The sequence below is a fragment of the Saccostrea cucullata genome, unplaced genomic scaffold (genome assembly GCF_032062105.1).
Source record: "Saccostrea cucullata isolate Sc308-1 unplaced genomic scaffold, CSIRO_AGI_Scuc_v1 ctg4870, whole genome shotgun sequence".
NCBI classification, from domain to species: Eukaryota; Metazoa; Mollusca; class Bivalvia; order Ostreida; family Ostreidae; genus Saccostrea; species Saccostrea cuccullata.
The window spans coordinates 24,429-38,171 of NW_026930567.1; the positions used below are offsets into that span (position 1 = coordinate 24,429).

At 32.4% G+C, this 13,743-nt stretch overlaps 1 protein-coding gene across 1 annotated transcript; it reads right to left on the minus strand.

The window, feature by feature from the left end:
- Positions 1-545: 545 nt before the first annotated feature.
- On the minus strand, positions 546-13,433 carry LOC134229121 (uncharacterized). Its single transcript, XM_062710838.1, has 5 exons — positions 13,257-13,433; positions 12,750-12,857; positions 6,368-6,389; positions 5,983-6,024; positions 546-588 (listed from the first exon to the last, which is right to left on the minus strand). The coding sequence occupies exons 1-5, from the start codon at positions 13,420-13,422 to the stop codon at positions 546-548; spliced, it is 381 nt and encodes a 126-aa protein (XP_062566822.1). The 5' UTR covers positions 13,423-13,433.
- Between the last annotated feature and the right edge of the window lie 310 nt (positions 13,434-13,743).

Below are 13,743 nucleotides of genomic sequence, written 5' to 3' on the forward strand. Positions count from 1 at the left end.
TGACACTGGCTTGGGTAGCGCTAATTATTGATTACGCAAACAACTCCAGTTCCAAGGGTTGTTCTAAACTTTGAGTATGCCAATTCATGTACACGTAAAGTAATTTACCAGGCTGAAAATTCTTTTCTTCAAAATTTCAATAAGGGTTTTACAGTTACTTGTATTTAAGTTTTAAGGTGAATACACAAGTCAGAAAGATATTCAATGGTCAAAGTACTTGTCTATATAAGAAAGTAAACTTGTCTGCCTTAATAAAATGTGAAAGACAAAAGACGCGTACGTGAACCATCGTTTCCGAGACCAGTCTGTTTCACTTCCTTAGTGTCTGCTCCATTTCGTTTTCCAAAAGTTTTTCTAGAGACTAGCAGATTGTGGGCTGATATTTGGTTTATGAGTAGTTTATCGTAATGGGTTACGGATTAAGTTTGTATTTCGTTCCATTTCGTTCGTTTCATTGAAGTTTGTATATCTGTTGTATGCGTTTACGTTTGTGTTGTCAATGTGTAAATGCCCAGGTGTGTGTGTTTATGTTTACTGCGTTTGTCTTACTCGACCATTTCTGTTTTTATTGAATGCCATCTAGCTTTCCTGCAAATAAATAATCATCTTGAACAACTGGTACTACAATCTTTACATGTACAAGGATAGAGAGTTATATATTTTGTGGCCGCTCTACAGTGGAACGAATACTATACATGAATATTAATATATCCATTTACTATTCAGTTTCGATGAATTTACGCATCTTACTTATTTAATTCATATTGATATCTATTACATACTTAGTAATAAATACTATTAGTTACACAGTTAGTTAATGACCTAATACTAATAGGTCACTAACTAGCTGTATTACGAAATTGTCCCGCTGAAGACCTTTTTCAATATAAGAAGGATATGGAAAAAACGAACAGTATTCAATCTCAACGTCCATTAAACAATATACAAAATAAGAGCAGAGCAAACACGGACCTCCGAAACATCAGAGGTGGGATCAGGTGCCATGGAGGAGTGAGCATCCCCTGCCGACCGGTCACACCCGCCGTGTGTTCGTTGTCATAATCAGGAAATAACGGAAAAAATCCGTCGTCAATTCAGTGTATAAATAATGGACTAACAATTGGTATGAAAAACGTCAGTCAGCATTTCATTCAATGATAAATTGTATTTGCTGACAAGGTCATTGTATCGACCATATAATTTACGAAATGATGACTTTAAACGAGACTGTTGATATTCTTGTTTCATCAACTTGCTTGTCAATAATTTACCTCGTTTAAGAAATTGTTCATACGTAGAGCATGCTCTTGCGTATCGAATCAACTGAAATATATATACTCCGTATACGTTGACGATAAAAAAGTTAAAGTCATCACGTTTATCATATAGCTTGGTTGTTAGATTACCATTAGTGTTTTTTTCAAGTAAAATATCCAAGTATGAAGCAGAAGTGTCGGACTCTGGGGTATCTTTTATCTCAAGCTCACCAGGATATATCGTGTCGACGTAGGAATGGAAATTATCATTATTAATTGACAATACGTCGTCGATATATCTAAATGTCGAGTTGAAGGCCACAGCAAGTGTTTTCTTCTTTTCACACATAAGGTTTTGCATAAATTCTGCTTCATATGAATATGAACCTAAGTCTGCTAATAACGGAGCGCAATTTGTACCCATGGGAATTCCAATAGATTGTTGGAATACCTGGTCTCCAAAAACCACATAAATATTGTCAATCAGAAACTCAAGCATCTTCTTGATGTCAACTTCAGAGTACTTATGTGTGCAATCAGAATCTGTTTTAACAAAATAATTATTCAAATGACCAATGACGAGGTAAGTAAATTTACGAGTTCCATTTTTGTTGAAGAAGCAGCTGTCAATGATATCAAAAAGCCTGGATTTTAATTTGTCGTGGGGAATTGTTGTGTATAAAGTTGAAAAGTCGTAAGTTTTTAAGCTGTTGATTTTTGTAAAGGCTTGTGATTTCAAATTGTACAAAAGTTCTTTAGAATTTTTAAGTATCCACATCTGATTTACACCACTTCTTGAATATATAGTTGTACAGTACTCTTGAAGTTTTTCCTTCCCTAATGTTTGTGCATATTATAAAAATATCGTTACGATAACAAGAAAGAACTTTATTCGGTAATAACCATGCAATATTTGCCCCCAAAATCAAACTTTGATGGAGATATATCTAAATATTTACATTCGCTGTGTGGTTTTCTACTAAGCCAACTGTGAAATTGATTTGAAAATCATTTTCGTGTAAACCCACGCGTAGACATATACACGGAGAAACGTGTGTTACCGGGACGTCACAATAGGGCTACAGCGACGTTAGTAAAAGTATAACAATAAAGGACAGCGAGAAATTCAAATATTGAGTATATTTTCGGTGCTTCCAAACATGTAAGATGTAAATATAAGAAATGTTTTTAAAACAGAGGAGTATACGACGACTTCAAAGCACTGAATATTTTCATAAGTAATGACGCCATATGTACGTAATGAAGTCACAAACATGACGTAAATTTCATTTTTTTTATGAATTTTACAGAAAAATGTACAATATTTCGTCGATATTTTGAGTAAATGTCACCGAGCGCATGTGTGTTCAGGATCAATATTTTGATATAATGTGTAGAATGATAATATAAATGAAATATGGCAATATTCTTCCAGAACAAACTTGCGCTCTATAAATTTTAAAGCTAAAATTGTTGAAATTTTGTCCATTTTGTCCTCTTTCTGAAAAAGGATATGAAATTGGACTAGTTTGTGACGTCATAAAAACAAAAATTGTGAATACACTGCTTTGACACTTTAATATTTTCTGTTAATTTATATTTCTCATACAATTTATTGAATTCAGCACATTTCAGGAAGTTTCCAAAATTTGACATTTGTGGGGGCAATTATATATGCAATATACCGCACATAGTTCTTGAACTAAACTACCTACGTAAACCTTTTCTTAGCCGCCATTTTTATTTACAATAACAACGCTGCGAACGGAATCGCGTGCCCGATTTTCATATTACTCCTCGACGGAGACGTAATACGGTAATTTCAGGGCGTCATGTGATCAGCTTTTATCCAATCAGCAATTAACAAATCTGTCTGAAGCGGGATAAAGGAGTTTGCATATGCGATATGTCTGACGTCAGAATAGACGTATCAGCCCTGCAGTGCTGATATGAATTTGCGGGACTTATACGGATCAATATCACACCCTTAGTAACTTATTATTATTATTTTTATTTTACTAATTTATAAAGCACAAAATTACATATAGTTTCTATAGGGTACTTGTGATCACACTTATATTTTTCTTGGGGGGCAGGGGGGTACATATTCTCTTAATTTTAACTTTTTGAAAGTAAGAATACTGAGTAATCTAATTGACAAATAAGAGATAATTTTTAAATTACGGATCGGACACATTTGAATTAGAAGTAGACACAAACCCAAACCGTATGAGACAATAGACCATGTACATTAGAGAAGTCCGTGCATGATTATTTACTTATTTTCTTCTCAACCTGATGTGTACTGTATTTTATTATAAAGTATGTAATAAACAATAAAACGCACCCTTTTCAAAATCACATCCTGTATCAGCCCTCAGCCTGTGGCCCTCTGGCTGATATTGGTGTCTCGGGCTGATACAGGATGTGATATGGAAAAGGGTATATATGATTCTTTATATATATTTTATTCTTTTTTTCAGATTTTTCTAATACAGACAAGTATATGTGGTCACACCATTTTATCGTTTCAGGTTGTATTTACAAGCCCAGTTGCATCATTACAAAGAAGCCCTGGTCACGGCCGCCTGTTTATTTTATATACATTGTTATTTCGTAAAATACCGCAAAGTTTACTACTTTTGCTTCATAATTGATGCCATTGAATATAAACTTTTAGTATTTTACTATCTTTTTTGCAATTCAAAGATTGAAGAACCTTTAGCACTTTCACATTAAGTACATTCAGAACTCTGATATAATAACAATTCATGCCTGTAATGCAATATAATCAAGTAAACATAAACAGTCGATGAAAAACTTCTTTCATATTTAATACAGGTACGCTCGTATATTCCAGTAAACTCAAAATACATAACAGAGTCCACCTCCCTCTTTTATGACCTTTTAAGCATTTCTAAAGAAATTGATCTCAAAATTTTAATGCTTTTTTCCGTATATTTCTTGTAATTTTTGTAAATAATAATGTATATATATTCTAAATGCAGTATTATTATTAAGTTTCTGAAAATGGTAAAAAAAAACATTCTGTGTGCCCCTTGTCCTGATCGGGGAATAGCTGAAAAATCCGTTAATGGAATGGAATAATGAAATAACAGTTAGTATGAAAAACGTCAATCAGCATTTGACTCAATGATAAATTTCGATTGCGGCAAATATCACTAAGATAATGTATGTTGTTTAACTTAAGATTCAAGAAAACAACTAGTAAATCAAATAAAGGAGATTAAGAACAAATCTTCTTTGCAATTGTTCCCTCTTTCTAATGAAACAACTTGCAATTAAATAGTACAAAAACAAGATGACTTTATCTTCTCTACTCATCTTCTGTAAAGTATGTAAAAGTATTCCTCTATCACCTGTATATGGTGTTTATACGTCTCCAAGTTACCTCCGCACTGAGTGCGATAAACATTTTGATCAAAACAGACAACCTGCAGATACACTAATTTTTTTAAATCTTGTTTAAAGTCAGCATTTCTTAAGGTGGAATAACCCTCTGATAAGAGAGATAACTTTTCTGACAAGAAAGGTAACTTTTTTCAGACATTTTGTCATGAAATTCAGTGATTTGTCATGTCAGAGTTTACAAATTTCAGTCAGAAGGACCATTCTATAGTCAACTCAAACAAACCTATTCTATGGTACAAATGTTGATTCCTAGTTTCTGTTGTTAGTATATTTATTAATTATTTATAATAGTTTACTTAAAACAATTATATTCAGTTCCTTTAAACAGTGTTAATTGAGAAATCTCTATCTCTTTAAGTATAATTTTTTTAATTGTACAGAAATTTCAGATGCAGGATTGTTTATAAAAATTTAATTATTATTTTGTTTCATTAAAAAATATTTTCAAGGGCGATAATGGAACGATAACTCTTGTTTATGGATGCGTGTTATTTTACATGCACAGAAAACAATTTGTTATTCTGATTTAAAAAGCAGCGCTTCAGTATGTTTTCTAATGGGAATTAGATAGGTATGATAGTAAATATTATTTTTATATATACCTCATATTTCTAATTTAATTGTGAGATAAAAAATAATTAATCTTTCTGTTTACCATATCAAATTTTCTTCACATCATGATTTGACATATTATTCATTTCTGAAAAAGTAAGCAACGCTTCATACTTCAAACTATTTTCCATTTGAATTCAATGCTATAGTTGTTGCTGAAAATCAATGTCTGGATTTTTAAAAAAAAAAGTCTTGAAATTTGGAGCAGAGGGATATTGCCCCTTAAGTAAGTAAGTAAGTATTAATAGTCGGACTATAAACATTTAACACAAAACAAGAGCTGTTTTACTGACAACTATAAAATGTACCTAATCCTATATATAAGAGAAAAATCATTCTTGAACAAAATGGAACATAAATGACGAAATAAAAAACACAATATAGGAAAGCACATCCAAAATTATACATCAAAGGTTGTGCACTTATAAAATAAGTGAAGAGGGATGTAGGATAGCACTAATATAGTAAAATCATACCTTAAAACCAGAAAACAGTTACACAACAAAGGGGGAAACGTTAAGTATGAGGTATAAAGGTCTGGAGTCTACATATATAAATTAGTTCCCCACACCAAGTTAAAATGTAGTTTGAAAATTGATTATAAGATGTGAATTTCCTGACTTTATTTGGCAGAGACTTCCAGACTTTTGCTCCCTCATACCTTAGATATTTCGTTACATACCTTATTGTACTTGGTCTTTGACTCTCTGTAGTATCTGTATATCTAAAATTGTACGGATTTAAAATAAACAACTTTGGTTATCACGCGACTCTTGAAGAAAACATTATTACCACTGTGCCAAGCTGGAAACTTTGAGAACATTGTTTTAATTTTCGTTTCTAAAAACGCACAAAAAGGGGAATATTTTCCATCAGACACAGTCTTTTGATGCCCCACAGTGTAAAGGTAAACTAACTTAAGTCAGGTATATCAACAAATTATTTATCTCTGTTTAAATCATTCCTTATCATTAATCATTAACTTTTATATTTTTATCAGTTTGATTCGTTGAAAAATAGATTTTCCGTCCGTGGTTTTCTTTAACTAAAATGTTTTAGGTACTCACATGCCCTGTAGACAAACTGGATCTGAAAATAATAAGGATGTGTAAAGCGTATATATTATCAAGTCACCCCAATAGGGACAGGTTAATGAAAGTAAGGCCAAAGCTTTAGTTAAGTACTGTAATTGTAAGAGAAGTTCAAATTTGTACCTTGATTTCTTTTGATTTATCTATATAAAGATAGATACCTATCTTTAGTGAGCTTGAGATAAAAGATACCACAGAGTCTGAATGACGTTTTTCATGCTTATTGTTAGTCCATTATTTATACACTGAAGTGAAGATGGACTTTTCCGTTATTTCCCGATCATGACAAGGAACACACGGCGTGTGCGACCGGTCAGCAGGGGATGCTCACTCTTCAACTCAATATCCTTCTTCCAAGATCTTTCATTGGATACCACTAATTATGATAGTTTGACCTTGACTTTATTAGATTAAACTACTAGTATTTTTTTTTAAATTAACCTTGGCAATACTTTTTACAAAAGATAAAGGCTAGGGCTTTTCATCTTCACATACGTAATTTTTATGACAATACCTTTCCTAGGATACCAACAACTTTGACCCTTTGACCTTTACTTTAAAAACTTTAACCTTGGCCATTGCTTTTGAACAGTTCAAACTAAGGCTTTAATGCTTCAAAAATGTTATCCTTGTGACAAGACCTTTGTTTAAAATCAACAACTTTGACCCTTTGACTTTGACCCTGGAATTTGACTTACCTTTTAACAACCTCAACCTTGGTCATAACTTTTGAACAGGTGGCTCTATCTGGTCAAAGGCCTTACTTTGGGTACTAACTAATTCGATTTGCAACTGAGAAAGGTTTACTTTCGCTATGTTGCCAAACGGGGGCATTAGTTTAATAAACGCATCTGTTTTTCTTGGCTTACATGTATACTTTGAAGGATAAGGGGAGTTTCAAACTTCTTTCCTAAATTTTTTTTTTCATGCACCACACATTATATACTGTATACAGGGGAATTTTCGCACCAGTTTTAATTTTGCTCCTTTAGCCCTATCCTTCTGTGGGCGAATTTAAAACGGGATGAATTAAAAGAATACATTTTATTTTCTTAAACAAAACGATGATACGGCAATTTAAATTTAAAACAGGACAAAATTGTTTTCAAGTGTGAAAGGGCGAAAATAACCCTGCATACAGTACCTAGCTGAATTCACTTAACTTAATTTTAACCAAAGAAATGGGACATCGAGCCTTTCAATGAAGGGTTTTAAATGTAAAACGTAATATTTGGTGAAAAACTGGGCGGACAACAGCCCCCCCCCCCCAAAAAAAAAAAACACTACCTCTGGCAAATTCTACGTGGTAGCTCTGAAAAGGTTTTCGTACTTAGTTTATCCACAGATTAATTGTTTTTTAAATTGTTTGACTATTTCATTTCATTCTTAATTTAGAAATAATATGAAATATATTAAATCATATTTAAAAAAATATAATTTAAGTCAACCAATATAAAAACAAGATGTTTTTGTGAAACACTATGCGCCCGGCGTCAACAAAGTTCGAAAAAAGCTATTTTTACTATATAGGTCACAGTCAAGGTCACAAGGTCATTGACCTTGGTGTTGTTTGTAAGAACTTAATTGTGGGGTTTTTTTTTAGATATGAAGTCCCTATCTCCTATGGTTCAAAAGTTATGGCAAAAAGTGGAAAAATATTTTTAGCATATAGGTCATAAAAAAATCACATGGTCATTAACCTTGGTGTTGTTTGAAAGAACTTTATTAGTGGAGTATGCATACTAAATATGAAGTCCATACCTCCTATGGTTCAAAAGTTATGGCAAAAAGTGGAAAAAGCTATTTTTACGTATAGGTCATAGCCAAGGTCACAAGGTCATTGACCTTGGTGTCATTTGAAGGAACTTTATTAGTGGTGTATGCATACCAAGTATGAAGTCTCTATCTCTTATGGTTCAAAAGTTATGACAAACAGTTGAAAAAGCTATTTTTAGCATATAGGTCACAGTCAAGGTCACAAGGTCATTGACCTTGATGTCATTTAAAAGAACTTTATTAGAGGAGTATGCATACCAAATATGAAGTCTCTATCTCTTATGGTTCAAAAGTTTTGGCGAAGGTTAAAGTTGACAACAGACAAACAGACAAACAGATAAACAGACAAACAGACAGGACAAAAACAATATACGCCCCGGATCTATCAATCCGGGCGCATAAAAAACTCTCTAAATACTGTTTTCAACATATTTCATGAAATAGCCCTATTTCGTAGTAATTTGTTAGATCTGTGAACTTCTGATATTTATTGCTTTTAAACAAAAAAAATGTTACAAGTTTTTACATACAGCTTCAGCTAAAGACAATTTTTGATCAAGTTTAATTTGTGAGATAGGGACTAAGGTGGGAGAAAATATCTCTCAAAACAAGGGTGGTACAGACGTATGTGACCTGTACTTTTGCCCTAGAATTTTTATATCATAACGCATACACTTTCCTCGGTATTTCATCAGTGATGTATTAGATATAATCACAATAGGGACGAAGGATAATGGATTGACTGTGAATTTCTTTGCGCCGTCTCGACATTATTTAAGCCTTTTCAGAGGGACAAAAGAAAAAAAATGTCTTGTGGAGAAATATTGTTATTTTACATTTAGATTTGAATGCTATCACTTTGGAATTGGAGTTACATGGCTGTTCAGTAAATAATGTCATTAGCTCTATGACATACAACATAGAAATCATATGACATTAAGCTTGAATTTCTCTATTTATTGAATCTTTATTAAATTGATAACAGTTTATGTGACTACTTTTCATCACATACCGGTATTTTGATTGTGGGAAGGTAGAAAACAGGGGCTATTCTAAACACTGCATAAAATGAAAGGTAAAGAATAACTAAACAGCAGTAAAATTAAAGGTTTCATTAAAGCTGATGTAAAATTTGTTAAGAATCCCAAAGAAATATTAACCGAAATATGTAAAATTTACAGCCACCAATGTCTGTTTCATAGACACACGAGCAGATGGATTTCAATGAACAAAAATGTTATATTGGGCATCAAAACTGGGTACCGTCCTTGGTGACAAGGACATAAAACAATTACTTTGCAACAATGCAAAAATTCAACAAATTACCACTGAGTATGTTTGATTGACTTTAAGACACATAGCAAAGTTGATAAACATTATTTTGGGGGTAGTTCACACTGTTTTAAAGAAATATTGAATAGTATAAAAGTTTAATACTCAAAGGTGGCCCTATACCGTATATCAGGATTTTTCCGCGTGTATCCAATTTCCGCTTTGTTCGCGACAAGTTCTGAAACGCGGAAAATAAAACAGCGTAAATTGAATACAAAGTTTTCTTCTTGTAGTAGAATTATTTCTTAATGCTTATATCGCAGAGGGTAGAAATAGCGGGATCAGAGGACAAGCGCAAGATACCGGTAATAGGTACAAACCCCTATTGTTTGTTTACCAATTGACATTAATTAGCTAGCTAATTATATGGGTCACTTTCCTTGCGAGAAGCTATTAAACTAATTATACCTGAGCTGATAGTCTGTTTGGAACAGTAAATGACCTATAATTGTTTAAATCTTAAAAAATAATATCTGTGGATTTGAAAGTTCGTACGCAACACAGGTGTGTAATCAGCTGAGCGGCTCTTCCGAAATTGACGAGGTGAAGGTCGGTCGATCTATTTCTCACCCGTGTGAAGTTACTGAAGCTTAATGACTTTACATTATACATCCCATTCCTTCATAGGCTTAAACAATTGTTAATAATATAATCACTGGGACTTTGAAATAGTGAAAATTTGATTCGCGTAAATTTGATACACTGATTTAAGTTCTGATTCGCGGAAAAAACATGACGCGGAAAAAACCTGATATACGGTATATTGAAAAACGAGTGAAAGCGACGGCATGCAGAGTAAAGGAAGTTAATGTTTTGTCATACCAACTACTGTACAATCCTTATTTGTCGCGAGTACTTTTAATCGTGAACTGGGTCTTTCACGTCAAATCGCGAGAAATATAATTCGCGAATGGACAGTTGATCAACAGAATTTACATACACTTCAGCACCATAAAATTAAAAGCGAGTAATATTTTTTGCGTATAATTAGGAATCTACAGTATATTCGCCAGATCTTTCAACATTTGACTTGTTTCATTTTCCAAACGTAAAAAAACCTTCAGAAAAAAGAAAAAAGTCCAGGAAATCACATGATCTGCTTCATTCCAGTATACTAAGTGTCGTTTTAATGTGTTCTAAATTTAATTAGAAATTAAAAAAAATGTTACGGACATGTGTTTTAATTTAAAGAGAATATCTAAGTGAAATCGCTATATCACTCATCACTAAATCATAGAAAAACGTTGTTTTTTTTTTTTGTTTCTTTCCAAGCACCGATGACATTATTTATTGAACAACCCTCGTATGGCAAGCATTGACAAGGGGCGAAAAAAGGTCTTTCCGAACTTGTTCTTTGATCGTCTACAAAGCATTTACCAATAAAGTATTAAGGCCTAGAAAAAATATGTTTGTTTCCGCTTTCCCGACCGACCCTAATTTATAGTGCCGACCCTAAATATTTTTCTAATGCTTTTGGCCCATGATGTGCAAGATTTCACCCAGGGAATTATAGTCTCCAACTTTGCAAGCTTTTCAAGACAGAAAGAAGTTTGGATCACCTTTCTATTATAAGTTTTAACTCACAGAAATGCTTGAAAACACCATTTCTTTTGTCATTAAAAGTGATGGAACGATTGTCGCCGACAATCGATTGTCGGTCGTTAGAAGCTGTTCGATGCTACTAATCGATTATAAAATAAATGTCGCCGACATCGCTAACAAAAAATAGAATTGCCATAATTTAATTTTATTACCAAATCCAAGTGCAAAGAGCATAAAAGTAGTGATAAACGTTGAAAACATGGAAGGATTCCGTGTCTTGTTGATACTTTTACCGCCATGATTAAATATGGGGTTAGACTAATACCAGGAAACGCTAATATTGCAAGGTTTTACTATACAAAGGAAAACATAATTAGTCTAGTCAATCTTTAAACGTAATTATTATCATAAATACAAGTCTAACTTCTTTATAATTACTTTTAACACTTGCAATTTTATTATTTTAACTAATTAAAACTAATGTTAAGAAAAATATACATGTATTAAATGAAAGGTGGGACTAATATCAATAAAATACCCTTTGTATGGACTTTACAAAAAAAAATAAAATAAATTCCCATTCTGTTTCAATAGTCTTATATAGTCTTATATTGTTTAAAGTAAACAAAATATTATTTTCCACTTTTTATAAAAGAAATTTCAATTAACATTTTTGAATATTTTATTTAAGTGAATGTTTTTTTGTAAAAGTCTGACAGAAATCTGAATAAGTTTCAACTTTTCTATATTAATTTTATTAAAGTTCAAAATTTCGATTATGATCGATTATTAATCGATATGCCCAGCCGATTATTACCAATGATCGATTCTGATTTTTTTCCGATTCCCCATCACTAGACTCACAAATGTTACTACTATACACGTTTTGATTAATGAAGCCAAAAAAAAAAATTTTAAAAAAAATTGCCTACCTACCTACCCTATATTTTTTCAGCCCGAAAGCGGAAACAAACATATTTTTTTCTAGGCCTAAATCAAAATACATTATCAGTCAGATAAAACAAAGGGAAAAGAAAATATGCCCAATCTTATATTTTACAGAGTTTGTTTTTATACTGTCCTCTAAGATATAAAATTGGGTGAAGGTCATTGAACACCTCTACCCTGAGTATTGTGTGGGATAAGTATAAGAACAACTAGTTTGGGATGGAAATGCAGTGAAACTTAGTCTAATATATTGATAGCTTAAAGGCACATACTGTACATCTTTAAAACACATATTGTACAGATCGGACATAGGATAAAAACTAGATGTGATTGTGAAACACTATGCACCCAGCGACAACAAAGTTCAAAAAAGTATTAGGTCACGCATATAGGTCACAGTCAAGGTCATAAAGTCATTGACCTTGGATTCATTTGAAAGAAATTAATTGGTGGAGTATACGTTTTAAATATCAAGTCTATCTCGTACGGTTCAAAAGATTAAAGTTGACAACAGACGGACAAACAGACGTATGAGAGAGAAACAGTATACATGTACGCCCCTGATCTCTCAATCTGGGAGCATCAAAATTTAAAAAGACATTAATATTAAACTGTCTTTCCCCCTTTAATGAGATATTAACTTTTTTCAATATTAAGCTTTCCTGAATAAATTTAAAGATCTTAATACATTAAACTTTTTAAAAGAAATATATCTCATACTATGATTAAATGTCGATGGAATATATTTGTTGATACTCACATTTATATACCTCATTGGAAGAAAATGACTTATTGGGACACCCAGCTGACTTATCACAAAGAACAGTAGTTACATCTCTGGCCACCTGATTGTACTGAGGGCAGAAATCTTGGAAGAAAAACATTTTTTTTATTTATTCAAGATTACAAAAATGCAATTTTAATTAAGACTATAAAGTAGTAATAAACAAACGATAAATCCATTTGATATAACTTCTTTAAATCTGCAAAAAATGAGTGTATATTTTTTCAGTAGGAAACAATGTTTTCAAATGTCTGAAAAGAAAAAAAAAATCATTCGATGTTTTTGTTCTTGTTATACATTAGAGCTTGGTTGTTAAAGTCACTCAAATACATATTCATTAGATCAGTCTCTCAGATTAATTTATAAATATTTCCTGCTATTTTTTATATGTATCAAAAATTTTCTTTCAATATTTAGCAAATAAATGAAGGCTCTGAATCAAATAAATACGTGGTAAACATACTTTCGTTTTAGTTGTCTTACTTTTTTGAACCTGTGCAGGGGGTCCTCTGAGGCATATTTCTCCTAGATTTCCATTATTATCAAAAAGACAATGATAGACTTTATTCGTTTTAGAACAATTCCAGTGCTGGTCTTGATTTTCCCAATCATTTCTATTGCCTGGACACGATGCAGTATTCGAAAACATGGTCTCCTAGGTTTTCCCCAGTGTCACCTGAGATCGAATATTTTTAGCGCGCAAAGTATTCCCGTTCTCTTGCTGTTTCTTTTTCACAAGTTCAAGATAAAGGTATATTAGTTTAAGGACCTTCTTTACACTAGTGAAAACTCTGTTGTTTTGGACTTTGGGAAAATAAAGCGGCGAGTTAAAGTGACACATATGAAAAAAAACGAACATTATTCAAGCCCAAAAGTCCATAAAACAATACAAGATAGGAGCAAAACAAGCTTGGACCTACAAAAAAATTAGATGTAGGATCAGGTGCCATAGAGAAGTGAACAGTCACAG

Excerpts from the sequence above, each read along its gene's own strand:
- LOC134229121 (XM_062710838.1), bottom strand. The coding sequence starts at position 13,422 with ATGTTTTCGAATACTGCATCGTGTCCAGGCAATAGAAATGATTGGGAA. Across the intron at positions 12,858-13,256 it reads CCCTGCACAGGTTCAAAAAA|ATTTCTGCCCTCAGTACAAT; the intron begins GTAAGACAACTA and ends TTTTCTTCCAAG. Across the intron at positions 6,025-6,367 it reads CCAGTTTGTCTACAGGGCAT|ATATACAGATACTACAGAGA; the intron begins GTGAGTACCTAA and ends GTACAATTTTAG.